Here is a 27,873-nt window from a genome sequence, read left to right on the forward strand (position 1 = left end):
GGCTATTTCTGTCCGCTGAGCGCAGCCCGCGCGCGGCGGGGGAGGGGGCCCGCGCCGCCATATTCCCTCCCGCCGGCGGCCCCGCGGCGCAGCCACCATGAGCACCGCCGCCTTCCACATCTCCAGCCTCCTGGAGAAGATGACGTCCAGCGACAAGGACTTCAGGTGCGCCCGCGGCCGGGCCCCGCGCCGGGCCGCCCCGCCCTGAACCCCCGGCCTTCCCCTCCCGGAGCTCGGGTCCTTGCCCCCCAGGACCCTGCAGCCCCAGCCTCGCATCCCTCCCGGAGCTCCACCCCGCCCCCCGAGACGCCCCCTCCCCGCCTCTGCGCCCCGCGCCCGAGCTCGGGGTTGGGGGAGGGCGCCCCTTGTCCACGGGTCGCTGCCCGGCCCTCTGCGGGACTCCAGCCCAGCTGCGATCCCCACCGCGCAAACTTCAGCCCCTGCCTCCCGTCCCGCCGCTCGGCCTCGGCCGCCCCGTTTCTCCACTTCTCCTCTCTTGTGTTTCTGCCCAAGCCCGCATCTCTCCGCGCGTGCCACGGGCCCCGGCCCTCCTCTCCAACCCACGCTGAAGCCCTCGGCCTCTCCTGCCTCCTCTTCTCCGCGTTGAAACCCGTTCCCTTCCCGGGACTCCAGCCCCCAGGGCTGACTTTTTCACTGGGACCCTCAGCTCTGCCCCCTCTCAGCGACCTCACTGCAGCCCTCCACCCCCGCACTTCGGAGGGGTACCCCTTCCCCACCCTCCCCTCGCGGGTTTGCTCCGACCCTGCCTGCGGGAGGAGGCTGGGCTGTGTGGCTTTGCAGACGCGGGTAGGTGATGCTTCGGATGGGGGCTTTTACGTTTTGTGGGCCACTCCCTTTTTCCAACCCCCTCCTCCTCTGGGGAAACTGAGGCCCAAGGAGGGGAAAATGGGTTGGCCCGTGATCACACAGCCTGTTCTGGACCCTCTCTCCGAGCTATAAGAAATTTTCAGAGAGGAGATAGCCACGCCCACCCATTGAGCATTCGGTCTGTTACCCCATTTTACAGATGGGGAGAGTGAGGCTCAGAGGCAGAAAGGGCTCAGGCACCGTCGCAGAGTTAGGAAGTGGAGAATCCGCGTCCACATCCAGGTCAGTCTAACACGGAGGATGAGATTTCAGCAAGGCTGTCTGATTCTTGACTGGGGAGGAGACTGAGGCCCTGCCCTCCTGCTCTGATCCCCACCTTCAGCACCTCATTCCTCCACAGCCCCCCTTTAGCAGACCCTCAGAGCCACAGTCCTGGATTCAGATCCTGCCTCCAGTCATTTACTGGCAGTGTGATTGAGAACAAGCTGCTTAACCCCTCTGAGCCTCAGAAGCTCTGTGAAATGGGATAATAGCAACCCACCTGGAGGGTTGGTGTGAAGAGTTAGCCATATGTGGGATGCTGGCACCAGGTGAATGCTTAATTTGTTGTTACTGTTTGGTGGCTAAGTTGTGTTTGACTCTTTTGCCACCCCATGAACTGTAGCCCGCCAGGCTCCTCTGTCCATGGAAGTCTCCAGGCAAGAATACTGGAGTGGGTTGCCATTTCCTTCTTCAGGGGATCTTCCCGACCCAGGGGTCGAACCCGCATCTCCTGCATTGGCTGACGGCTTCTTTACCCGTGAGCCACCAGGGAAGCCCCAGGGACACGGTTGTGATCCTGTGCACATCAGAAGGCGTCTCTTTGCTCTGAGCCTTTACCTGGAAGTTCTTTGTCCCTTCATTTCCCTGCTTCACCAGGCTAGCTCCTACTCAGTCCTTGCCTCCTTGGGATGCCTCCAGTGCCCGGCCCGTGTTTCTGCTGCGTTCTCTTCTGGAGCCTGGGAGACTCGGAGCTCCTGGACCACTGGACTGTAAACTCTCCTTCTGTGTCCCGGAGGCTGTTCTGGGTACACAGCAGGTGCTCAGTGAAGGTTCTCTGTGTCCTGGGCTCCCTGTCGTCCAGTATAATCTCATTCAGTCCTCCCGTCTGCCTGCGTGGTCGTGATTGTTCTTCCTGGTCTCCAGAGGCTTGGAGAGGTGAAGTGACTTGCTCAAGGTCACACAGCCGGCCGGTGGCCGAGGGGATGTGCCCCACTGTCTAGGGCCTCGGGGCCAGGCTCCAGGAGAGGGAATCGGCCTTGCCAACTGGAGCCTGAGAAGCCCGCCCAGTCTGCTCTGCCAGCGATCCTGAGAACACTTAAAACCACCCCCAAGCATATGAGGATGGTGTCTATTTTTACAGTCCAAATACCAGGGGGGCTGGGTCCTGCTTGACCAGCTGTCCAGGCACCCATGTGGCCCAGTGTTTCAGCTGAGTCGCCTCTAGGGTTTCTCTGGAATGAAACTGAGACTGTGTCCTCTGGCTCCTGGAGGCAGGTGGTGACTGCAAGTGGGGGTCCCGGGCAGGTGGAGGGAATCTTCCATCCCTGTAGTTCCCAGTCCCCACTCTGTGAGCAGGGGGCTGTTCTGTTCCCACTCAGACTCTAGCAGTGAAACGAGTAAACTGAGGGATCTTGCAGGGATTCCTGCGTCATTTTTTTGAATATTTCTTTGTTGATTTGGCTATGCCAGGTCTCACTCCCTGGGAGCACATGAAATCTTTGATCTTTAGTTGCAGCGTGTGGGATCTAGTTCCCTGCCCAGGGATAGAACCGGGGCCCCCTGCAGTGGAAGCACAGAGTCTTAGCCACTGGACCACCAGGGAAGTCCCTGCAACATCATTTCTTGAAAACACACAGTAGTATTGGTTGAGGAGCCAGGAGAGCTGAGTGGCGGGCTGATTCTTTTCCCAATTTGCTGGGTGACAATGGGTAGTTCTTGCAACCTCTCTGAGCCTAGATTCCTCACCTGCCTCATGCTAAGAGTTGGTTGTCCCATTACAACCTCCCAGGGATGTTATGAAGTGGGGCAAAGAAAATTCCCATTTTTGTAAAAGGAAAAATTGAGGCTGAGAGAGGAGCCAGTTGCTCAAGGTCACCTGGGTGGTAAATGACATGACCAGTATATTTACTTAAAGCCAAACTTCAGTGCCCAGGCTCCTATCTACCAAGTTATACCCTTTCCTCTTTACCCTTCTTACCACCACCGTACACATATACACAGATATTAATATATGTCTGAGAGCTGAGTATTTGCAGGAACTTGGCAGTGTCTGGAATGCTAGAGCATGTTTCAGATGAATGGGTTTCAGTGTTTGGATTTCCACACAGCTCTCTGGCTCTGAGCTCTGTTAGGTGCTGACTCTAACCCTCCTCCCCCTCCTGCCCTCACCCTGCCCCCTCAGGGCCTCTTTAGGCTAGTTGTTTGCTGGGCCTGGAGACTCAGAGATGAACTGACAGGCCTCTATGAGTTCACGTTAAATGGAGGAGACACTGGTAACCAAGCTTGTAGTGCAGTGTGAGAGGTACTGTAATGAAGGGGTGCAGGGTATCTGAGAGGTTCCTGTCCACGGAGACCAAGTGTGCTTAGAGACTGTGGGTGGAGGATAGGGCAGGACGGTGAGAGGAGTCTTCACCAAGACTGGGACATTTGAGTTGGGCCCTTGGCAGATGAATAGGAGTTTGGTAGGTGGGAAAGAAAGAAAGGGGCAGGAGGCCCATCTTGGGCAAAGGAGCACATCCCTTGGGTTGCCAGGCTGAGCTGGGTCTCTACAAATTGCAGCAGAAACTCAACTTCAGGGTCCTGCCTGCCTTCTCTGAACATCCCTTCAGCTGGACAGACTCAGGAGTGCAGGTGGCTACCCAAGTCTTGTTACTGTTGTTGTTTAGTCGTGTCCGACTCTCGGCGACCCTACAGACTGTAGCCCACCAGCCTCCTCCGTTCATGGGGTTTCCCAGGCGAGAATGCTGGAGTGAGTTGCCATTTCTTCCTCCAGGGGATCTTCCCAACCCAGAGATGGAACCTGCGTCTCCTCCGTTGGCAGGCAGATTCTTGACCACTGAGCCGCCTGGGGAGCCCATACCCTCGGCCTTGTCCTGGCTCAGATCCAAAGCTCTTCCTTCATCTGACCGTGGCTGCTGCTTCTGCAGCAGGCAGGCCCAGAGGTGGGCATCGTCAACCCTGCCACCCTCTCCCTGGCTCCAGCCTAACCTCCTTCCTTCTCTCAGCAGCTTGAGGCATATCCCAGCTGTTAAAGATAGACAGCCGTGACACTGACAAGCGCCCTCCTGCCTGAGGGGCCCTGGGGCCCACTGTGACATCGAGCAGCAGGTCTGAGCCTGCACAGATGAGGCTGGAATCCTACTGTGACCAGTTTTGCCCTAGGAGCCTTGGCTTGGCAGGTTGTGAGGTGCAGGGCTGGGGGAGGTTCTTGGTTGACTTGCTAAAGCTAGAAAACCAGGCTGGTGGGGGATCAAAAGCCTGGCTCTTTTCCTGGGGCTGCCCACCCTGTGATCTGGACTTCACTGCATCTCACCTTGCTGCTGTCAAGTGCCTGCAAGAGCCAGTAAGCAGGTGCAGTGGGCCTGGGGAGATCCTGCAGGCCTGGAGAGTGTGTGTCCACCTCCAGAGGGCAGCTGTCACTGCCTTGAGCCAGGTACTGTCACCGGAAACTATTGTTCAGTCGCTCAGCCATGTCCTACTCTTTGCCACCCCATGCAGCAGGTCACTATCTCCCGGAGCTTGCTCAAACTCATGTCCATTGAGTCGGTGATGCCATCGAACTGTCTCATCCTCTGTCGTCCCCTTCTCCTCCTGCCCTCAGTCTTTCCCAGCATCAGGGTCTTTTCCGGTGAGTCGGCTTCTTCACATCAGGTGGTCAGAGTAGTGGAGCTTCAGCTTCAGCATCAGTCTTTCCAATGAATGTTTAGGGTTGATTTCCTTTAGGATGGACTGGTTGGATCTCCTTGCAGTCCAAGGGACTCTCAAGAGTCTTCTCCAGCACCACAGTTCGAAAGCATCAGTTCTTTGGTGCTCAGCCTTCTTTACGGTCCAGCTCTCACATCCATGCATGACTGCTGGAAAAACCATAGATTGTAGACCCGGCTGTATTCAGACAAGAGAATCTGGAAGTCAGTACATGCTCACACACAGGACTGCTTGTGATGGCCTAGCCGTGCCCATAGCCCAGATGAGCCACCTACTCTTGACTGCCCCTTTGTATCAGGTGTGCTCCTGAGGGAACTCTAAGGGTACTGCCCAAGTCACCAGGGCCCGGGGCCTGCTCGGCAATGCCCCTCTGCCCTCCCTGCCCAGGTTCATGGCCACCAGTGACCTGATGTCGGAGCTTCAGAAGGACTCCATCCAGCTGGACGAGGACAGTGAGCGCAAGGTGGTGAAGATGCTGCTCCGGCTCCTGGAGGACAAGAATGGGGAGGTGCAGAACCTGGCGGTCAAGTGGTAAGTGTCAGCCCCGCTGGGAGCCAGAGGGTCCCTGCCCCTTTGGGGGTCCAGCCGCTGGGAGAAGACTGGCTGAGAAGTTCTTGGAGCGCCTCCCCGGGTCAGGCAGATCCCCTGGAGAAGGGCATGGCAACCCACTCCAGTATTCTTGCCTCCACTCCTCCTTGCCTGGAGGAGCCTGGCAGGCTATAGTCTGTGGGGTCGCAAAGAGTTGGACACAACCAAGCAACTCCTTAGAGTGCCAGTGGAGCTGGACAGTGCCTTGGTCTGGGTTCCCCCGGAAGTACACCCTGCAGCAGGGATTCACGTGTAAGTTTATTAGGGAAGAGATCCCAGGAAGCTGGTGGGGCCTTAGGGAAGGAAGAAAAGCAATAAACATGACTTCTCAAGCAGCTTACTGCTGTGGGCAAGAGGCGCTTAACCCTGCTGGGGTGGGGGGTGGTCCCTGGAACACAGTGTAGGACAAGACCTTCAGGGTGGTCCCAGCTGTCAGCTTTCCTTGGTTGAGGGCAGCTCCTGGGGTAGGCAGGGGGTTATGCATTCCTTGATACCTCTAGGTAGAGAAAACCCTCAGACACAGATGCGAATGCTGGCAGCTGGAAAGTCAGGCTGGCATGTACAGAAATGGTGGGAGTGAAAGAACATGGGGGTCTTTGCCATTGGCCTCATGAGGTGTGGTCCTGAGACCTTTGCTGGTTACCCCCAGAGTTGAAAAAGCAAGATGGGTTATGTGCAGAACACGTGTGTGTGTGTGTGTCTGTGTGTGTGCTTGGGTGGGCAGGGGACTGAGGAATGGCAGGGGTCAGCAGAGAACTGGGGCACTGTCTCTCAAAACAGTACCCTGTGGGCTGGATCCTGGCCTCCTGGGCTGGTAGTGAATTTCAACTTGACCCCGAGAGTAGGGGATTTCAGTAAAGAGTCTCACGGGGGAACAAGACATGCTCAGGCTTGTGGTCTGGTCATCCCTCTGACAGTGTAATTGAGATCAGGTGGACTGGTTTCCTACTAGCAAAAGCAGTAACCCCTCTTTATAACACATAATCTGAAATACTCTTTTCTTACCATGAAATGAAATTCATGCATACTAGAACCTGCCTCTACCCATGATTATAAAACAGTTTATATAATGCCGTGAACTGGCACAGAAAGGAAAAAGAGGAATGCAGTTGATAATAAGATAGTGTGTGTTTCAGTGCATAAATGCTCAGGCGCATTGATGGTAGACGTGTAATAAAGTTATGGGAAGCCTGCACCAGAGTGTAGGCTTGCTGTCAGCGCTGAGACAGGAAGCAGGTGGAGACAGGTACAGATGCTGGGGACTCAAATACCAGCACAGTGGCATTGCTTTTAGAAGATTTCTGAAATGGTGACCATCTCCTGGTAAAGTTTCCCAGAACAACAAACTACAATCTTTCTTCAAGTTACTTGATAACTGCATTTTTTGGGAAATTTCAGAGTATATTAAAATGGTACAAAGAAGTATTTTTGTGTTTATATGTAAAATGAAATTACATATAATTTCATTTTGGACTCAGATAATTATAGAAGGATTTTTTACCTGTGTGACTGCCCCATGGGATGTTAGAAACTCCAGCAGGACGAGAAACATGGTTTTGCAATATTGTCTTTCTGTCACACCTGGCCTCCCCTCTCTCCCTTCAATAAAAGCCAGAAGTAAAGCTTATCTGATTAGCTATGATGAGCATAACTAATAGAAGGCCTGCCAGTAAATTTCCAAAACACCCCTCAGAGCAGTATTACCCCTACTGGGAACCAGTGCTATAGGAGGTTGAGTGGGAGGACCGTGATTTCTTAGATGGAGAAAGAAGTTGAGTTTTGCAAACTGGTGTGCACTGCAGACATGTGAGCCCCTTGTTTAAACTGTGTACTCCTCACCCAGGGATTCTAATTCAGAAGGGGGGCCGGAGCAGGCAGATGAGGCTGTGCCCCCAAGAATCTGCATTCTAATGTACACCACCGTCTGGGAACCACTCTTAGGTCAGAGGTCCTCAGCCTTGACTGCCTATTAGAATCACCTGGCAAATTAACAAAAACACACAAAACTCCCCAGCGTCCAGACCACACCTGAAACCATTTAACTCAGACATTCTAGGGCTGGTGCCTGGGTAACGATTTCTTAAAAGGCCCCAGGTGATGGCAGTGCAGACTTAAGGCTGAGAAACAGTGTCTCGTGTGGTAATTTTTTTAATTTAAAAATAGTTTTCTTTCTTTATTTCCGGCTGTGCCAGGTCTCTGCTGCTGTGCATGGGCTTTCTTGCTGCAGCGAGTGGGGGCTACTCTCCCGCTGCGGTGCATGGGCTTCTCATCGCGTGGCTTCTCTTACTGTGGAGCACTGGCTCTAGGGCTTGCGGGCTCTGGGGCTGTAGCTCCCAGGCTCCAGAGCACAGGTTTGGTGGTGGCGGTGCTCGGGCTTAGTTGCTTCAAGGCATGTGGGATCTTCCTGGATCAGGGATCGAAGCCGTGTTTCCTGCATTTGCAGGCGGGTTCTTTACCACTGAGCTCCCAGGGAAGCCCTCGTGCGGTTCTTCAACTTTAATGTGCTTTCCAGTCACCTGGAGGTTTTGTTGAAGCACACATGCTAGTCCAGCAGCTCTCAGGTGGGACCTGAGCTCTGCGTCTCCAGATAGAGCTGATGAGGCTGATGTGTGATCACACTTGGAGAAGCAAGCCTCTAAGGCAGAAGTTCTCAAAGTGTGGTCCCTGGACCATCTACTGCAAACTTGCTAGAAATGTCAATTTTCAGGCCCCTACCTAGACCCCTTAAGTCTGAAAATCTGGGGTGGGGTGAAAATCTGGGGTTCACTCTGTTTGAACGAGTCCTTTAGGAGATGGTGATACACGCGGAAGTTTGAGAACCCTGCTCTGGGGGCATTCCTTGGTTTCCAACTGAGGTTCCTGGCTTGGATGTTTTAGCCATGTGCTGAGATGCATCCAGGAGATGCAGGTTTGGGAGGTGTCAGGAATGAGGTCAGCATAGCCAGAGGGTACCTTTCTTTCTGGCAAAATAGGGAGTACCTTGTTGATCTGAGTCTTTTCCTCAGCACATGTGGCCCCACAGCCTTGAGGGGACTTAAGGGGTACCCCAACTCGGGCTGAGCCTGGGCTCTCACACTCTCTCCCTCCCTGCTCAGCTTGGGTCCTCTGGTGGGCAAAGTGAAGGAGTACCAGGTGGAGACTATCGTGGACGCCCTCTGTGCCAACATGCGGTCGGACAAGGAGCAGCTCCGAGACATCGCTGGCATTGGCCTGAAGACCGTCCTGTCGGAGCTCCCCACTGCGGCCACAGGTACCCAGGTCCCAGGGACCAGGTGCTTCTGTTATTTGTCCTAGTTTATGATTGAAGAAGCAGAGGCTCAGCGGAGTGAAGGGACTTACCCCAGGTCAGCCTGGTAAGTAGCAGAGGATTCAGACTCACATCTGCTTAACTTCATGGCTGTGTTTCAGAGATGCTCTTAGACTCTGCAGTTAACACAGTCTAACTAATGGCAGCTTGAAGACATGGGGAGTTGCTTTTCTGACTTAACTCGGAAGGAATCAGCCACTCCATTTTTGCAGCAATTTACTGAGAAGCTCAGTTAGGACAGGGGTAAAGTCTCTCCTCATGTCTCTTGCCCTTTATAAGAAAAGTGCGTGTTTCCCCCAAAGACACTGACCTGTATTTCACTGGCCAGAACCTGGTCACCTGGCCCCTCCAAGCCACCAGGGGGTCTGGGAAAGACTCCTCATTGGAAGGCAGAGGGCAAGGGTCAGATGTGAGGTGGGCCAGCCAGCAGGCCTGCCCTCGGTCCTCAGCTCCCCAGCTGTCTCCTTTAGTTTGGCCGGACCCTGGGTCACACCTTGGACCCTGGACGTCCTGGCTTCTCTGAGCAACACCATTTAGGGGGGTGGGGGATGTGGGCTCAGGGGTGCAACCAGAGCGAAGGCCAGCCCCAGGCGGCCCTGGGCCTCACTGCACCCACCTGGCGCTCTGTGCAGGCTCCAGCCTGGCCTCCAACGTGTGCCGGAAGATCACCGGCCAGCTCACCAGTGCGATCGCCCAGCAGGAGGATGTGGCCGTGCAGCTGGAAGCCCTGGACATCCTTTCTGACATGCTGAGCAGGTGCGGGAGGCCACCCTGAGCAACGAGGATGGCAGGGAGGGGTGGCAAGGGCACAGGGAGGGACTCAGCTTCACAGAGCGGGCACTTACGGTACCGCAGGCCCGGTGCTCAGGGCCCTTTAATCACCCCAGCAGTGTCCCAGGAGAACTTGACTGTCACCGAGTTCTCCTCACTACAGTCAGGACATGAGGAACCTAATAGCTGGGCCATTGTTTTCAATTGCACTACACTTTTCTAAAGTATTCATTCAGCTTCTCAAGATTTGAACACCTACCAGAAAAATGTCAGGTGCTAGACCAGTGTTGGGAGGATGGAGTTGGCTGGGTCTTGGCCGCCTCTAGGGAAGAGCTCACAGACATGTTAAACCTGTGAGTGCAGGAAGGACAGCAGCGCGGCTAAGAGGACCAGTAGGAGCTCGGAGGAGGAGACCCTCACCCAGCTGAGGAAGGGGGAACCCTCCCAGAACGAGTCCAGTCAGCTGACTCTTCAGGGGTGGGCAGGACTTGGCCAGGTGTGGGCGGGCATAGGGGGACCCTGGATGGGGAGGCTGCCCTTGGCCCAGAGGACAGAGGGCATCGGAGACATGGGGTCCCTGGGTGTTGTGGGGTGTCATGTGGGGTGTCATAGCTTTTCTAGTAGGTGAGCAAATGAATAAATGAAACCCAGGAAAGAGGTCTGCACTGGACAGAGAGAGAGGGGAGGGTGAGGTCAATGTGTAGGTGTGGAGTGAGAGGAAAGGTCTCAGGGCATGTATGGGACAGGGAAGGCATAGGCCTGGCTTGAAGGAGGGATGGGAGCTGCCAGGGTGGGCACGGGCTGCATTTATGTGTGCAGAAACCATTCTCTGCACTTCCCTCTTGCCTTGAGCCCAGAGCTCGGCTCATCCCAGGGGCATTGGGGAACCACTGGAGGACTTGGGCAGAGGTACACTGGAGATGGGTCTGGCCTCAGTGAGCGTGAGTGAGTGAGGATGAGCACTGAGGCAAGGCCAGACTCAGGGGAAGTTGGGAAAGCTCACTGGAGTCCCCCAGGCCCCAGCACATCTGGCTTCCTCCCCAGGTGAGCACAGTGGGCTTGAGAAAAACTCTTCTCCTCTCTGCTTCCTCTCCTGTGATAAGTAATCACTGCACACAGTTGCAGGGTACCTTGTTTACCTAGGGCCATTGGGTTGTCATAATGGGAAGGAGGCCAGGAGACCATGGGGAGAGGGGAGGTGCGGCCCAGGCTGCCCGCCGGGTGGGCCCCGCCCGACGCCCCCTCCGGCTCCCCAGGCTGGGCGCTCCGCTGGGCGCCTTCCACGCCAGCCTCCTGCACTGTCTGCTGCCGCAGCTGAGCAGTCCGCGCCTGGCCGTGCGCAAGCGGGCCGTTGGGGCTCTCGGCCACCTGGCGGCCGCCTGCAGCACGGACCTCTTCGTGGAGCTCGCCGACCACCTGCTGGACCGGCTGCCCGGCCCACGCGCGCCAGCCAGCCCCGCGGCGATCCGCACTCTCATCCAGTGTCTGGGCAGCATTGGCCGCCAGGCAGGCCACCGCCTGGGTAAGGGGGCGGGGCCCACGGCGAGGGGCGGGGCTGAGGATGGGTGCTGGGAGAGGGGCGGGGCCTGGGTGCGCTACCTCCTTGGTTAGGGGATGTGGTTGGGTGGGGAGGTGCTGAGGAGAGGGGCGGGGCCGGGGTGGGGCTGGAGCACCTGGAAGAGAAAGGGTGGGCTCAAGAGGCAGCCGGGTGGGCGCTCAGCTTGATCTGCTTCTGAGCGCTACCCAGAGGCTCGCGCGGGTAACTGTAAGTCATGCCCCCAGACTTAAGTAAAATATGTTCTGTCGTCCCGTTTTGACAACTGTACCTTAATAACAACCTAGGTGATTAACAAGGTTTTAATTTTTTTTATTGAGGGATGACGTGTGTACAACACACCACACTAGTTAAAGTGTGCACTTCAGTGTGTTTTGACCTTTCCATATACCAGTGAAACTGCCACCGCAATCAAGACGCAGAATGTTTCCATCACCCCTAGAAGTTTCCTTGTGCCTCTTTGCAGCACATCCTTCCCAGGCCCCACCCTAGGGCACCACTGATCTCCTTTCTGTCACCAGAGGTTAGTTTTTTAGAAATGGAATTCAGCGATCAGGTTTGAATTTATTCTCAAACTCCTTGGAGTCAGTCTGGGCTAGAACAAGGCAGTGTAAGTAGAGTGGCCTCAGTCTGCCCTCTGGCGCTCTCACTGCAAGGGCCCTTACAAGCACACATGGAGACCTTAGCCTCCAGTCCAAATCTGTCCACGTTTCCCCAGTGGCAGCCACCCCTTGGCCACCCTCAGAAGCGTGGACCTGGAAAAGAGACCTGCACAGGACCGGACATGGGTTCAGGGTTGACTGGGCAGGAAAGTAGGGAAGGGTGTAGCTGGAGAAGGGCTTAGCTGGAGTTCCTTGTTAAGCCCAGGGACCAGGCAGGGGGCCCCTCTGGCCTGGTCTGTAAGAGCGGTGCCTGTCTCCTCACTCAGGGCTGTAGCCTAGCACAAGGAATAATCAAGAACATGAGTAATAGTTTTGACAACAGCTGCCACTTATCGAGTGCCTGTTCTGTGCCAGGTAGATCTTTATCTGCCTTTTATCCGTACTCTTGACAAACTCTGGCTGGTGGGCACTGTTCTCCCTACTGTGAAGATGAGTGATCTGAGGTTAAACAAGGGTTGTGTTGTGTCCAAGGTCCCATAGCTTAGATGGGGCTAAGTCGGGGCTACAACCCACATCTGCTGAAGCCTCTGAGGTACAGTTTGCAGTGGCCAAGGTGGCAGGAACAGGCACAGGCTGATTGCTGTGGGTTGGGAGAGCCCGGGAGACGGGCTGGCCTCGCCTCAGTGACCCACCTGGTCCTGCAGGGGCCCATTTGGACCGCCTGGTGCCCCTGGTGGAGGAGTTCTGCAACCTGGATGATGACGAACTTCGGGAGTCCTGCCTCCAGGCCTTTGAGGCTTTCCTGAGGAAGTAGGTGCAGCGGGGATCCTAGGAATGGGGGCCCTGGGGTTTCTTTGAGAAGTTGCTGGGGATGGAGTGGGCACAAGATGCTGGCCTCAAAGCAGTCAGATCTCGGGGCTCAGCCCTGGGCTTCACCCCCCACCCTGTCCTGCTTGGGTCCAGCAGAGCCTCCTGCATGCCACCCACAGGTGCCCCAAGGAAATGGCCCCTCATGTGCCCAACGTGACCAGCCTCTGCCTCCAGTACATAAAGCACGACCCCAACTATAACTACGACAGTGACGAGGACGAGGAGCAGATGGAGACTGAGGACAGCGAGTTCAGTGAGCAAGGTGGGTAGCCAGCTTGTCCTTGGGCTGGTGGGTGGAACCGGGTTCAGCCTCCCCATGAATCCCCCAGCCGAAGACAGGGGCCACCTTTGGTGCCCCCCATCCTGATCCCAACTCTTCCTGGGGCTCCAGTCCCGCCCTTGGAAATCTAGATCCTCTGTCATCCCCACACCCTCTGACTGCACAGATCACGAGCGAGTTGTGACCACTGTTTTTATTGAGCATCTCCTGATGTCCAAAGCACCCTCTTATTTCATGTTCCTTACGATGAACCTAGAAAACCTGATATTTATTATCATGCCCATATTTCAGACAAGAAAACTGAGACTTAGAGGTTTGCCTGAGATCACACAGCTAGGAAGTGGCATAGGTGGGACTTGAAGCTGTGTTTGCCAGGCTCCTCCATCTCGTGCTGCCATCTCTGTACCCTTTTTTGAAAATGTATTTGGCTGCCTCGTCTTAGTTGCCACGCGTGGGATCTTTGCTGTGTCACGCGGGATCTTCCATTGCAGTGTGCAGGCTCCAGAGCCTGTGGGCTCAGTTGCTGTGCATGGGCTTAGTTGCCCCAAGGCATATGGGATCTTAGTACCCTGACCAAGGATCAAACCTGCATCCCCTGCATTGCTAGGTGGATTCTTAGCCACAGGACCACCAGGGAAGTCCCCCTGTACCCTTTGAGTTGCAGTGTCCAAGAGCCATTGCTTTACCCCAGCAACGTGAAGCTCTGATGATGGATTGACTGGCCCTGACAGGGAGAGATGCCTGGGTGGGGAATGGACTCAATAGCTTCTTTCCTTCTGTGCCTGTGGTCCTGTTTGTCACTCAGGGGGATGCCCCTGGACCCTGGAGGTACTGATGGAGGCGAGGGACTTATGTCCCGGTGGGGTACTCGGAGCGAGATGCGGTGGCAGGAGATGAGATTGGACAGGCATGTAGGGGCCTCAAGTCGCAGGCCAAGGAGATTGGACATTTTCTTGTTAGTATCTAGGAGCTCTGGATGTTTCTCCATGGGTGACATGGGGCTGGAGATAACAAACAAGGGGCCATCAGGGACAATCTGCTGAGCTGACCAGGCACATCTGGGGGACCATCCCCCTGGCCCACCATGGCTTGTCCAGTTGCGGTGTTCTGAGAGTCTGAGCTCTCTACAGAGTGAGTAGGATCACGCTGGTCTTCGAGCCTGTGGCTGGGGGTGTCCCTAGGTAGCACCGTCCTCTTCTGAGCCTCACATATGTCTCCCCCATGTGTATGGGTGAGCCTTACTCAGCTCTGCTGTTTCTAGCTCTGTGTCCTCAGGAGAATCTCTCACCCTCTCTGAGCCTTACTCATGTCTACAAAAGAGCCTCAAGACACCTTCATTCCTGAGGGGTGGTGAAGACTTGAGCTCTGGCCTCTGAGGGGAGCTTGGAGAGCAAAGAGCCACGCAAACACAGCTTCTCTCATAGTCCTGCTTGGAAACCAGAATCAGGACCCTACCCAGGGCGGGGGAACTGTTGCCTCCCTTCTGAAAGCCAAGTAGATAAAACATCACACAGCCAGTCCTAAAACCAAAGGACAGGTCTTATGCCCCAAATGGGTCTCCTAAATCCTCACTTGGGAGTCAGTTTTTGCCGGATGCAGTCACAACAATCAAGGGAGGCAGATGGGGGGACCCTGGTTTACCTCCAGCTAGTTCCCTGCCTGGCGCCATCCCCAGCACACAGCAGGTCCTCATTAACCTGGAGAAGGAAATGGCCACCCACTCCAGTATTCTTGCCTGAAAATCCCCATGGACAGAGGAGCCTGGCGGTCGCAGAGTCGGACCCAACTCAGTTGACTAAGCAGCAACTTCTTAGTAGTTAGAAGTAGTGACCACGGAGGCTTCCCTTGTGGCTCAGGAGGTAAAGAATCTGCCTGCAATGCAGGAGACCCAGGTTCAGTCCCTGGGTCGGGAAGATCCTCTGGAGAGGGGAATGGCAACCCACTCCAGTATTCTTGCCTGGAGAATCCCATGGCGGGCTACAGAGAAAGGGGAAGCCCCACCTGAGCCCTCCTCACTGCCCCCTCACTTCTCACCCGCTCTGTCCTGGAAGACCACCTGTGTGGGGCTGGCGGCTCCCCCCTCGGGGCACAGGGCTCCACGGGTGTCCTGATTGCTGCCCTAGAGAGCGAGGAGGAGTACAGCGATGACGACGACGTGAGCTGGAAGGTGCGCCGGGCAGCGGCCAAGTGCCTGGCAGCCCTGATCGACTCTCGGCCCGACTTGCTGCCTGACTTCCACTGCGCCCTGGCGCCCGCGCTCATCCATCGCTTCAAGGAGCGCGAGGAGAACGTCAAGGCCGACGTGTTCGGGGCTTACATCGTGCTGCTGCGGCAGACGCGGCCCCCGAAGGGGTGGATGGAGGTCATGGAGGAGCCCACCCAGACCAGCAGCAACCTCCAGATGCTGCGAGGACAGGTGTGCCTGCCTACCCTCCCCCTTGCCCCCCTACCTCACAGCCATTCCCTCCACCCACTGCCCCCCCTCTATTGAGCACCTGCTGTGTGCCTGACCGTTTGTATGAAGTGCCTGGACCGCACAGTCTCGGGCAGATAGCCAGTAGCACAAGTAGGGTTCCAGGCCACAGAAAGGGGGTTCAGTTTTATTCTGAGAGGGTAGAAGCCGCAGGAAGGGGCATATGGTATCCTATTCACATTTGAAAAAGTTCACTCTGGCTGCTGTGTGAGAAATGGATTGTAATGGGCTGGAGGCCACTGCAGCCGTGTAGGTGAAAGGCAGGAGGTTGGACTTGAGAGGTAGTTTTTTTTCTTTGATAGTTATTTATTTAGGTATTTATTTGGCTGTGCTGGGTCTTAGTTGTGGCATGCCAGCTCTTAGTTGTAGCACGTGGGATCTAGCTCCCCGACCAGAGATTGAACCCTGGGTCCCCTGCGCTGGGGGCACAGTCGTAGCCACTGGATCATCAGGGAAGCCCCGAGACGCAGTGTTTTGAGTTTGCAGATGCATGTGGAAGGTGAGGGACAGGGAGATGTCACGTGACTTCTCTGCTCTGGCTAAAGCATGAAGTACAGTCCCCGAGATGGTGGAGCGGGGAATGTGCGGAGTTTTGTTCTGTACATTTATTCTGTCCGAAGTCCTCGTTGGATGCCCAAGTTGAGATGTCGGGTGGGCAGGTAGCAACAAGTCTGGTGTCAGATGTAGATCTGGGAGTCATTGCTTCAGTGGAATCCGAACCTCAGGAGTGGGTAAGCTCATCAGGGAGGGAATCCAGCTGGGGAAGGCAGAAGGGCCCCCGATCCGGTGACCTTGAGCTGGCTGCTACTCTCTGCCTGTCTCCCAAGTGTCAGGTGGGCCCAGGACTAGTGCCTGCCTCAGAGGGTGAGTGTGGAATGAGGTGTCTGGCACAGAGTGAGTGATGGGGAGCTCAGGGTGGGATGATCCCCTCCACAAACTGAGGGTCCCTCCTTGTCAGGTGCCTGGGCAGAGCCCCCCAGTGGTGGATGGGGTGTCTGGGTTCCTGGGTGGTCATTGGCCTCCTCCTCGCCCCTGACTTGCCCACAGGTGCCTCTTGTGATGAAGGCCCTGCAGCGGCAGCTGAAAGACTGGAGTGCCAGGGCCCGCCAGGGCTGCTTCAGCCTCCTCACCGAGCTGGCAGGCGTCCTCCCGGGCAGCCTGGCGGAGCACATGCCCGTGCTGGTAGCAGGTAGGGTGCCCTGGAACCTGGGCTCTGCTCTTCCGGCTTCTCCCCTGAACCCAGCCCCCAGCCCCCACTCCCTGCCAGTACCACCGTTCAGCAACCTACAGCGGCTCCCCACTGCCAGCAGTGAGTACAGGGCTGGGGTGCGGCCCTCTGTCCTGTGTTCATGTAAGTTTCCTGGCCTGTATCCTCAGCCCTGGCTCCAGCTGAGCCCTGACCTCTCAGAACCTGCTGCTGAGTAAGGGCCCAGGTGCCTGGGTCCAGCTCAGACTCCTGTGGGTCCTCCATCCCCGCATCCAGGGAAGGCTGAGTTGGGTCAGGGTGTGTGTCCTGGTAACCTGGGCACCCACCCCACAGGCATCGTCTTCTCACTGGCCGACCGCTCCAGCTCCTCCACCATCCGGATGGACGCCCTGGCCTTCCTTCAGGGGTTGCTGGGCACAGAGCCGGCTGAGGCCTTCCAGCCCCACCTGCCCACTCTCCTGCCACCAGTGCTGGCCTGCGTGGCTGACCCTTTCTACAAGATCGCAGCCGAGGCCCTGCTGGTGCTCCAGGAGCTGGTGAGGGCGCTGTGGCCACTGGACGGGCCTCGGAAGCTGGACCCCGAGCCCTACGTTGGAGAGATGTCCGCAGCCACCCTGGCCCGGCTTCGGGCCACCGACCTGGACCAGGAGGTGAAGGAGCGGGCCATCTCCTGCATGGGCCACCTTGTGGGCCACCTGGGCGACCGGCTCGGGGACGACCTGGAGCCGTCGCTCTTGCTCCTCCTGGACCGCCTGCGGAACGAGATCACGCGGCTCTCGGCCGTCAAGGCGCTGACGCTGGTGGCCGTGTCCCCACTGAAGATCAGCCTGCAGCCCATCCTGGCCGAGGCACTGCCCATCCTGGCCTCCTTCCTGCGCAAGAACCAGCGGGCGCTGCGGCTGGCCACGCTGGCGGCCCTGGCTGCGCTGGCCCAGAGCCAGGGCCCTGGTCTCCCGCCACCCGCCGTGCGGGCCGTGCTGGCCGAGCTGCCCGCCCTGGTCAGCGAGAGCGACATGCACGTGGCCCAGCTGGCCGTGGACTTCCTCGCTACCATTACCCGCGCCCAGCCAGCCTCCATGGCCGAGGTCAGCGGCCCCGTGCTGGCCGAGCTGCTGCGGTTGCTGCGCTCACCCCTGCTGCCAGCCGGGGTGCTGATGGCCACCGAAGGCTTCCTGCAGGCCCTGGTGGGGACACGGCCGCCGTGCGTGGACTACGCCAAGCTCATCGGCCTGCTCACGGCGCCCGTGTACGAGCAGGCAGCGGACGGCGGGCCCGGCCTGCACAAGCAAGTGTTCCACTCTCTGGCCCGCTGCGTGGCGGCCCTCGCCGCGGCCTGTCCCCAGGAGGCAGCAGGCACGGCCAACCGCCTGGTCGGCGAGGCCAGGTCACCCAGCTCGAGCCCCGGGGTCAAGGTCCTGGCGTTCCTGTCGCTGGCGGAGGTGGGCCAGGTGGCCGGGCCAGGCCCACAGCGGGAGCTGAAGGCGGTGCTCCTGGAAGCCCTGGGCTCACCCAGTGAGGATGTGAGGGCGGCCGCCTCCTATGCGCTGGGCCGCGTGGGCGCGGGGAACCTGCCTGACTTCCTGCCTTTCCTGCTGGGACAGATGGAGGCCGAGCCCCGGAGGCAGTACCTGCTGCTGCATTCGCTGCGGGAGGCCCTGGGGGCCGCCCAGCCTGACAGCCTGAAGCCCTACGCCGAGGACATCTGGGCCCTGCTGTTCCAGCGCTGCGAGGGTGCCGAGGAGGGTACCCGGGGGGTGGTGGCCGAGTGCATCGGGAAGCTCGTCCTCGTAAACCCTCCCTTCCTCCTGCCCCGGTTCCGGAAGCAGCTTGCTGCAGGTAGGGGCCTGGGGATGGGCAAAGGCAGCCCAAATTGAAAGTGGGCAATGCGCCCTAGAGGTCCACACTGGATGAGCTCGTTCAGGTGATGGGGGTCTGAGCATCATGGTGTTGATAAGATTCAATGCAGAGGAGCCGTTAAAAACAGCATCTGCTGAGACTCAGGGGCCTTTTCCAGGGGGCCCCTCTGGGATGGAGGGGACACAATTCTTCACGTGTCCTTCCAACAAGTAAACTCAAGATGCCACTGGGCGTTGTCAGCGGCCACATGCCCTGGGTGAAGGTTAGTAAAGGCGGTTCTCTGAGGGGCCAGAAACGGCAGGCCACAGAATGCAGCTCATTCTGGGGACCAGCAGCAAATGTAAACGTGGCCTCGGAGGGGATGCCAGGCCCCGTGGCTCGGAGAGGGCCAGGGACGGGGTGAGGAGGGCAGGTCTCACGTCGTGGGGTCAGAGCGCGTCAGGATGTTCCGCAGCTCAGGGAGGAAGAAGGGTAGGTGGACAGTGGGCTCTGGGGCAAGTCAAAGCCCCTGGGAATGAAAGGCCTCCAGGCCTGGTCTGCTGGCCTCCATGTGGTCCGTGGTGGGTTAGCTGACGTAACGCAGGCAGAGCGCGTGGTCTGGTGGGTGGTACCTGATGCGTGCTGTTAGCATCTGCTGCTGTTGCTGTACTAGTGGTTCCAGTTAGGCCCTTCCTGGGTGGCTGGTGTAGAAGCCACAGCTCTGGCCCTCACTGCTGTGTGGACAGGATGACTGTGTTGAGAGTATCACCTGTTACACCCATAGGGACCTCCACAAGAAACCTTGGGAGTCGAGGTTCTAGGCATGAGAGGCAGTTTTTTTCCTTTTTTTTTTTTTTTTTCTCCTTTATTTTCGGCTGTACTGGGTCTTTGTTGGAGTGCACAGGCTTTCTCTAGGTGCGGTGAGGTGGGGCTGCCCTCTGGTGTGGTGCTTATCACTGTGGTGGCTTCTCGTTGCAGAGCACGGGCTCAGTAGTTGTGGGACTCGGGCTTAGTTGCTTCTCGGCACGCGGGATCTTCCTGGACCAGGGATTGAACCTATGTACCCTGCATTGCACGGTGGATTCTTAACCACTGGGCCACCAGGGAAGTCTGAGCCCTACCTTTTCATAGCTCAGGTTTGCTTGGGCCTTGCACCCACTGTTGAACCAGCTAACTGGCCACATTTCCTTTTTTACCACCAGCTGTGGGACGCTTCGAGCCAAATAAGCTGCCTGGTACCAGCAAGTTCATGGGACTTCCTCTCTCTGCATGCCCCTCACTCTGGTCTCCATCTCGCTTTGTCCTTGGCCTCATTTTTCTTAATTCACTTAATCCTACTCTACATGTATTATCTTCACCAGCCACCCTGAATCTTCTTAGGAGCCAGTCAGGATGGAAAAAGAATGAGGAAAAAAGCTGCAAGTCTGAAGTCCATAACTCACTCCCTTATACCCAAGCATCAACTTGTAAACTTTGTCCTGAGTCTTGAACTAAAGTCTGTGGGTGGAAACAGCCTTAACCCATTCAGTGCTATGGGCTAGGAGGGGTGAGAGGTGGAGAGAGAGAACTGGCCAATTAATTTCCTCCACCCTGATGGGAAGTGTATTTCCTTCCCTTTCTGCAGCTTCTTTACTCAGAAAGCAAGACAGAAAAGCAAAATTAAGTGATTTTAGCCTGTCTGAAGCACAACTGCTCTCTCCTTGGAGAAAGCAGGTTGCAGGGGGTACCAGAGAGAGCTCAGAAGCAGCTGGTGAATTCTGGACCTGCTGGGTGACCTTAGATCTGATTTTAACCTTTCTGGTCTCTCTTTCCACATCTGTAAAGTGGAGATTAACAATAATTTTTGAATTTATTTTAACTAATATTATTATCAACCAATGACTAGGATTAAGCCAGAGGATTAATTGAGATAATATGTCTAAAAAATATCTGAAAAATAGAACACAGCTCCAAGGCCTGGGCAGAGGCCTTTTTTCGGGTTGAGCCCCATCTTGGGTTCTCATTCTCTGTTCGTGACCTCGGGGTGGGTGCTTGAGAACCAGCAGTTGTACTGTCTCAGCTGCAGCCGGAATCCAGGAGCGATTGCGGGCTGCCGAGGAAAGTGGTAATTGACTTCCTTGAAGATGGACGTGTGGGGTTGCATGGGAAGAGGTTCCGATCCTGTCTCCCACGGAGGCGAGGGGAAGCTTGGCGTGCCCCCGCCAATGCCACCCCTCCTGTCCTGCAGGTCAGCCACACACCCGCTGCACCGCCATCACAGCAGCCAAGTACCTCATCTCCGATCAGCCCCACCCCATCGATCCCCTCCTGAAGACCTTCATCGGTGAGCACCCCCTCCCCTCTGCCCACTGTGGTCCTCTCCACCCTGTTCTTGGTCTTGATTTTTCTTCCTATTTTTTAAAAAAATTTTTTATTGGAGTCTAATATTATTACAATGTTGTGTTACTTTAGGGTGTACAGCAAAGTGAATCAGTTATACACATACATAAACCCACTCTTTCTCAGATTTCTTTTCCATATAGGGCATTACAGAGTATTGAGTTCCCTGTGCTATACAGCAGGTTCTTAACAGTTATCTATTTCATATATCGTCGTGTGTATATGTCAATCCCAATCTGCCAGTTTATCCCTCTCCCCCTTCCTTTTTGGTAACCATGTTTGTTTCCAATATCTCTAAGCCTGTTTCTGTTTTGTAAATAAGTTTATCTGTATCACTTTTAAAAACTAGATTCCACATATGAGCAGTATTGTATTTGTCTTTATGTGACTGACTTCACTCAGTCTGACAGGATCTCGGTCCATCCATGTTGCTGCCAGTGGCATTATTTCATTCTTTTTTGTGGCTAATAGCCCATTATGGGCTTCCCAGGTGGCACTAATGGTAAAGAACCCACCTGCCAATGCAGGTTAGATGTAAGTGACATAGGTGTGATTCCTGGGTCGGGAAGATCCCCAGAATTCTTGCCTGGAGAATGCCATGGACCGCGGAGCCTGGGGGTCTGCACGCCATGAGGTCGCACACGCACGCAGTAGTCCAGTGTGGATATATACGTACCACGTGTTATCGCCTCCTCTGTTGGTGGACATGTTGGTTGATTCCGTGTCTTGACTGTTGCAGACAGTGCTGCAGTGAACATGGGGATGAATGTTGTATCTTTTCAAATTAGAGTTTTCTGCAGTTACATGTCCAGGAGTGGGATTGCTGGATCATACGGTAGCAATAGTTCTGTTTTTAGTTTTTAAAGGAACCTCCATACCGTTCTTGGTGATGGCTATACAATTCATATTCCCCCCAGCAGTGTGGGAGGGTCACTTGATTGCCACATCCTTTCTGGCATTATTGTTTGTAGATTTTTTGATGGTGGCCATCCTGACTGGTGTTAGGTGATAGCTCATTGTAGTGTTGCTTTGCATTTCTCTAATCATTAGTGACGTGGAGCATGTTTTCATGTACTTTTTGGCCACCTGTATGCCTTCCTTGGAGGAATGTCTTTAGATCTTCTGCCTATTGAAATATCTTCTTCCTCATCAAATTTTTACACACTACATTTTGCATGCATTGTGGTTTCTTGCCTGAATAAATGATTACTGACAGTTATGACAACTAAGGAACAACTTTCTAATTTCAGCATTCCTTCCATATTTTTAGTTTGCATTTTATTCTCAGGAATAACTTTTTGTTTTCCCCCATTTTTTATTCACTGATTTGTTCATATCATTATAGACTCAGGGATTTGTATTTCATTCAGTGGATTATAATCTATTACTGTCTTTTATTTAGATTCTCAAGACAGTCTCACATTTAGCCAGTGGGAGCTCTTCAAGCTGGTTCCTATGTTCTGATGACATGCTTCTATCATTCTTTTCACATATCCTTATCTTTTGCACAATAAGATGCTTCAGACTCATCTTGAGCCTTTCCTGTCTCGTCCCTGGAATCAACCATTTCTCCAAGAAGCCCTGATTCCTTTTAGTGGAGGATGGCATTTATTATGTGTATTACACAGTAACCCCTATATACACGGGTTACCTCCTATTCTAGCCCAGCACCACAGGGTTCATTCTTGCCTTCTCCCTTTCCACGTACCCTTCTGTTATGGGAGAATGCCAGCTTCTATTTTCCACAAGATACTTATTCACTTAATCCTGGAATACACAGAAGGTAGTCATGAGAACTGCTAACCCTTATCTGTGAAAAATCAGTATTCATTTATAATTCTTTCATCTTTAGCCTGAGGGGCATCTTGTCACAATACTTTGGGAAGTTACTTAGGTGAGTTGTTCTCCTTCATAACCTGGGTACTTATATCATTTGAAATACAGTTTTTTCTTTTTTTTAGGGACCCCTCTCATTCTTGATTTTATTTATTTATTGAATATATAAAACATGAACATAGTCGTTAAAAAGTCTAACCTACACAGAAAAGGTGTATGTGCAAAGAAATGCTGTGTGACTTTGTATAAGTCTCTTTACCTCGCTGATCCTCAGGATTCTCATCTGAAATAACATCAAGGTAACGTTTTAGAGTCCTCCCTCGCTGTTCTGCCATGTGCTTTTTAGACATGACCACGTTTTAAATCCTGAAACCAGTCCTGCAGTGTAGGTACAGCTGTTACCCCCATTTTACAGATGAGGACATTGAGGCAGCCCAAGATCCCACAGGAACCGCATGGTCGAGCATAGATTTAAACCCAGGCCACACTCAAGTCCACTCTCTTCTCTGGACTTTGTTGTGCAAAGCAGATGCTCAGAACATATCCATACCCATCAGCCAGGTCTGAGTGGCCCGTTAACCAGGGAAGCGAGGTCGCGTGGGGTCAGCTGGGTGTTTGGTTGTGGCTGTGCCGCCCCTCACCCCTGCTTCTGGTCTCGCTGCCAGGAGAGTTCATGGAGAGCCTGCAGGACCCGGACCTGAACGTGCGCCGGGCCACCCTGGCTTTCTTCAACTCTGCCGTGCACAACAAGCCCTCACTGGTCCGCGACCTGCTGGATGACATCCTGCCCTTCCTCTACCAGGAGACGAAGATCCGCCGCGACCTCATCCGAGAGGTGAAGCCAGGGGAGAACACAGCCAGGTGCCCTTAGGCTGGACTGCTGTGGCTGGGGAGAGGGTTAGGGTCAGGTTCATCAGAGCAAGCGCTGGCCCAGAGGGTTGCGTCTGCCCCTCTGTTTCCTGGCAGTGTGAGCCTGGCTGGGACAGCCCCAATCCTCTCTTAGCCTTAGTTTCTCCAAACAGGCCAAAGGGAAGACATAATGGTGTCCACATTATAGTTGTTGAAGACGACTTAATGAGCTAAATCTTGCAAGTGCTCAAAACTGCTCCTGGCACAGTTGGCGCTCATTAAATGTAGGCAACTCTTGTGATCACTTGACATTCAGCAGGTGTTCGAGGGACACCAGCCCTGCGCCTGGGCGCCAGGACTCAGCTGGCCCAGACACAAGCCACCAGTTTGCTAATGGCCTCCTGATTATTGAACTTAGACCCCACGTGGTGAAGTTAGGATTTAAGAGGCAGAGAGTCAAAGTGACTTAATAGCTAAGTCCTTGCACGATATAAAGAGAAGGTCTGAACCACCTAGCATCTCGGAGGAAAATCCGATTCTCTTTAGAGACGTTAGGAAAGTTCCCCCAAAGGAGAAGGCATTTGAAGTGGGCTTTGAGGGGTGAGTAGGAGTTTACCACTACAAGCAAACCCTTGTGGTTGTGACGTCAAAGAGACCTGCATTTTTAATTCTGATTGAACCACTTACTAACTTGGGCTCGTCTCCTTGGGCAAGTTAACATTTCTGAGCCTTAGTTTCCTCATATATTAAACGGGGTTTATAGTAACACAGTCTTCCTGGGACTGTTGTGATGATCTGGTCAAGTGTCATCTGACCAGCAGTCAGCACAGTGCCTGGCAGAGCAAACGTGTTCAGTGGATTATAATTACCATTAGAACATTACTATTATCATTATCAAAAGGCGTTGCAGGCTGAGCACAGGCGTGGAGACTGGAGTCTAAGGCATGATTTGGGGACAGGACACAGTACTGAACGAGAGAGGGAGCGGTGCACAGCAGGAGCCTGGGGAGGTGTCCTCCATGCCCCGGGGTCACAGCCCTCAGCCCGTTTTCCTCTCACCCTCCTTCCTGCAGGTGGAGATGGGGCCCTTTAAGCATACGGTGGACGATGGGCTGGATGTGCGGAAGGCGGCCTTCGAGTGCATGTACTCACTGCTGGAGAGCTGCTTGGGCCAGCTGGACGTCTGCGAGTTCTTGAACCACGTGGAGGACGGCTTGAAGGACCACTACGACATCCGGGTAGGAGGATCCCCGCCGGACCCACTGCCTGTCTGTCCCCCACGCCCGCCCCAGGCACCCCCACGAAAGTAGTTGCTTTGTTCTCTTTTACTTTTGGCTGCACAGTATGGCATGTGGGATCTTAGTGCCCCGATCAGTGCTCATGCCCACCCCCTGCACAGGAAGGTCAAGTCTTAACCACTGGACTACCAGGGAAGTACCCTGCTTTGTTCTTTTCCAGTCAGAACCCAGTTCTCGCACCTTTGGTGGGAGTGGACAAGGCCTTGGGAGGTTGGTTTGGCCAGAACTACGAAAATGTAGAACTTAGAAACGCTTTATGTATTTATTGCTTGATTTATTTGTGGCTGTCCTGGGTCTTCGTTGCTTCATGAGCTTTTCTCTAGTTGCGGCGTGCGGAGGCTACTTTCTGGTTAGAGTGTGTGGCTTCTCATTGCGGTGACTTCTCGCGTTGTGGGGCACAGTGTAGGGTACTCATAGCTCCGGGGCTCTAGAGAACAGGCTCAGTGGTTGTGGCTCCAGGCTCTAGAACGCAGGCTTGGTGGCTGTGGCTCCGGTTACTTGCGCTGCGGCATGGGGACTCTTCCCTCATCAGGGAATGAACCCGTGTCTCCTGCGCTGGCAGGTGGCTTCTGCACCACCGAGCCGCCAGGGAAGCCCTAGGCACATTTCAAAATGTGGAATTCACTCCACGAACTGACTCCTAAACATACGTTCCAAGGGTTTAGGTGAGAGGTGGTTCTCCACAGCTTTCTGGGAGTTGGGAAACGCTCACCGGGAGTTGGCTCAGTGCACTGGGTGCCTCCCGTCACAGGATCCTGACACTGTGGGCTGGTGTGGAAGGTGGCCGAGACCCACTGTCAGGTGGAGAGTGAGTTGTAAAAGTTCGGCCATTTTATTACCTGTGGGGCAGACAGCTTTCACCTTCTGTCCTCTTGGAGCTTTTTAATATATATACAATGAGCATGAATCCCTTTTATAATGAAAAACCAATGTAAGACAAGTCATTAATTGTGTTTGTTTAGACAATACAAAAGTGAATAAATGGAGTGGTAATCACCCAAAAGTTCCACACACTTAAGAGCCGGAGTTGTAAATCTCAGTGTTTGCTGGGCAAACGCACAGAAGCATTCCTTAGTCAGCCAGTATTTGGTGAGCGCCAGCGGAGATCAGGGTGACAGGCAGGCCGGCTGCTACTTTGGACCTGAGTTCCGGGGGTCGGGTCCAGACCTCTGCTCTCCCCCAGGGCCTGCTCTTTTCGGTCCTGGGCTATTTCACCAAGAACTGTCTCCTTCCCCCTGTCAGATGCTGACCTTCATCATGCTCGCCCGACTGGCTACCCTGTGTCCTGTGCCCGTCCTGCAGAGGGTGGACCGGCTCATCGAGCCCCTCAGGGCCACCTGCACTGCCAAGGTAAGCCCCCTGCCCAGCTCTGGGTGTACCTGCCGGGTCCCCTGCAGATGGTTCAGTTACCATTTACCGAGAATCTCTGGAGATACAGGTGGTATGTGAAACACTTTCAGTCATTATCATTGTCTTATTCTTACCATTCTATACACAGAACAAATGTTCAGAGAGGTTACTGACAGGCTACACAGTAACTTGCAAAGCTGGTATTCAAACCTAGCTCGTGTCCGGCCTTGTGCAGGGTACCACCAGGCGTGCGATACTGAACACGGTGGACTCCCTCCTCTCACATCCTAATGGGGAAACTGAGTCAGACACTTAGAAATCGCTGGTTGATTGCTAGCTAGTGGGCAGTTACCCTGGAGTGCCTCAGGGTCCGGGGAGGGAGGACCTGGGGCAGAAGGCTCACGGAAAGCTGTGCGTTGAGAAGAGCCTGTCACACCCAGGGGGACCCAATAAGTGCCTGCCAAATGCAAGAACTAATTTGGGGCTTGGAAGGGTTCAAATTAACCAAGAAAGGGCAGAGCCATTTGAATCCAGCACTGCCCAGCCCCAATGCCAAGCTCTTAACCTCTACCAGGAAGAGCCTGAGTGTCGTCTGGGTTGAGTCACGGAGTGTCCTGAGAGCAGACCAGGAACCTGGACTTGATTCCATAAACAGCAGGGAAATTCCTGAGTCTCTGAATAGGCGGGCGAGGTGGGGATAAGGCAACAGAAGGCAGGCAAGCCAACTTTGGGCTGGTAAGCAGGACGGGTTGCACTTGAGTGGGGGGAAGGGGTCAGCTAGCAGGCTGTCAGAACAAGCCATTCATCAAGTCCAGCGGTGCCAAGAGCCTACTTTAAGCACTGTAAATGAAGCTAGGAGATGGGGCATGAGCTGGGAAAGATGACAGGTGACCAGCTCATCGTTTCCACTTTAGGTCAAAGCTGGTTCCGTGAAACAGGAGTTTGAGAAGCAAGACGAACTGAAGCGCTCGGCCATGAGGGCAGTGGCCGCCCTGCTGACCATCCCGGAAGTGGGCAAGAGCCCCATCATGGCTGACTTCTTGTCCCAAATTCGATCCAACCCCGAGCTGGCTGCCCTCTTTGAAAGCATCCAGAAAGATTCCGTTTCGGCTCCCAGCACAGACTCCATGGAACTCAGCTAACACCTACCCCCTGGCTACCCCAACATGCAGGGAGGCCCACCAGAGTCAAAGCCAGAGCCTCACCCTACCACTGCAGGCCTCTACTCCTGCCCTTTCTCCTGCTCGGGGCTTCCAGCACCTTCTCTAGGGACCCCAACTCACAGGCTCTGTCAGAGCTGCCAACAGTTGGGCCCTTTAACTCAGGACAGTCATTCAGAGGGGGCGTGGTAGTCCTCCCAGGCCTCCCACAAAGATGGACGTGACTTCACACAGGTTAGCCTGGCTCCCTCCAGCCGGGGGTCCCTGCTCATAGTGTTCGGTCTTTAGAAATACCCTCGTGCTCACAGGAGGCAGGGGGCCGACCTTCCTCCCTGCCGCTGTCCCAGACATCGTCACTCCCCTGCTCCCCTTTCTATTTCACCTGTTCTGATCTGCCAAAAAGTAGTGCTTTGGCTGGGCATCTGAAAAACTCAAGATACCTCTATGAGCTCTTCACACTTTAGAATCCAAAATGCTTTACAGTTTTGCAAGGCCAGGTGGGTTGGGTAGGAAATAAGATGTAATTTTTTTTCTAATCCCCAGACTCTTATGTAGCAAATCGGCAAACGTGTCACCGGATGGTTTGTGAACCGTCCTCTTTACTTTTTAGTATCAAGGACACAGAAACAGTAAATGTCAGGCCAAAGAATTTTCTGCCATCCCAGGTCAATAAAGGACAGATCCTGAATCACCATTATTTTCTCTGCACAATTCCTCT

General features: G+C 54.7%; 1 protein-coding gene across 3 annotated transcripts; it reads left to right on the plus strand.

Moving 5' to 3' along the window:
* Positions 1–44: 44 nt before the first annotated feature.
* CAND2 (cullin associated and neddylation dissociated 2 (putative)) lies at positions 45–27,849 on the plus strand. 3 transcript variants are annotated; one of them, XM_052642538.1, is made up of 16 exons: positions 45–165; positions 1,028–1,110; positions 5,182–5,325; positions 8,478–8,632; positions 9,322–9,445; positions 10,717–10,982; positions 12,322–12,427; positions 12,607–12,749; positions 14,891–15,183; positions 16,288–16,429; positions 16,781–18,283; positions 20,511–20,606; positions 23,164–23,333; positions 24,421–24,585; positions 25,888–25,995; positions 26,910–27,849. In XM_052642538.1, exons 2-16 carry the CDS (start codon positions 1,028–1,030, stop codon positions 27,135–27,137), a joined length of 3,726 nt encoding a protein of 1,241 aa, XP_052498498.1. In that variant the 5' UTR covers positions 45–165; the 3' UTR covers positions 27,138–27,849. The 3 variants fall into 3 exon arrangements, with proteins under 3 accessions (XP_052498498.1, XP_052498507.1, XP_052498515.1); XM_052642547.1 differs by lacking the exon at positions 1,028–1,110 and having other exon boundaries at positions 46–165; XM_052642555.1 differs by lacking the exons at positions 45–165; positions 1,028–1,110 and adding an exon at positions 4,831–5,092.
* The last annotated feature ends 24 nt before the right edge of the window (positions 27,850–27,873 follow it).

Source organism: Budorcas taxicolor, chromosome 1, assembly GCF_023091745.1.
Source record: "Budorcas taxicolor isolate Tak-1 chromosome 1, Takin1.1, whole genome shotgun sequence".
In the NCBI taxonomy this organism is placed as follows: Eukaryota; Metazoa; Chordata; class Mammalia; order Artiodactyla; family Bovidae; genus Budorcas; species Budorcas taxicolor.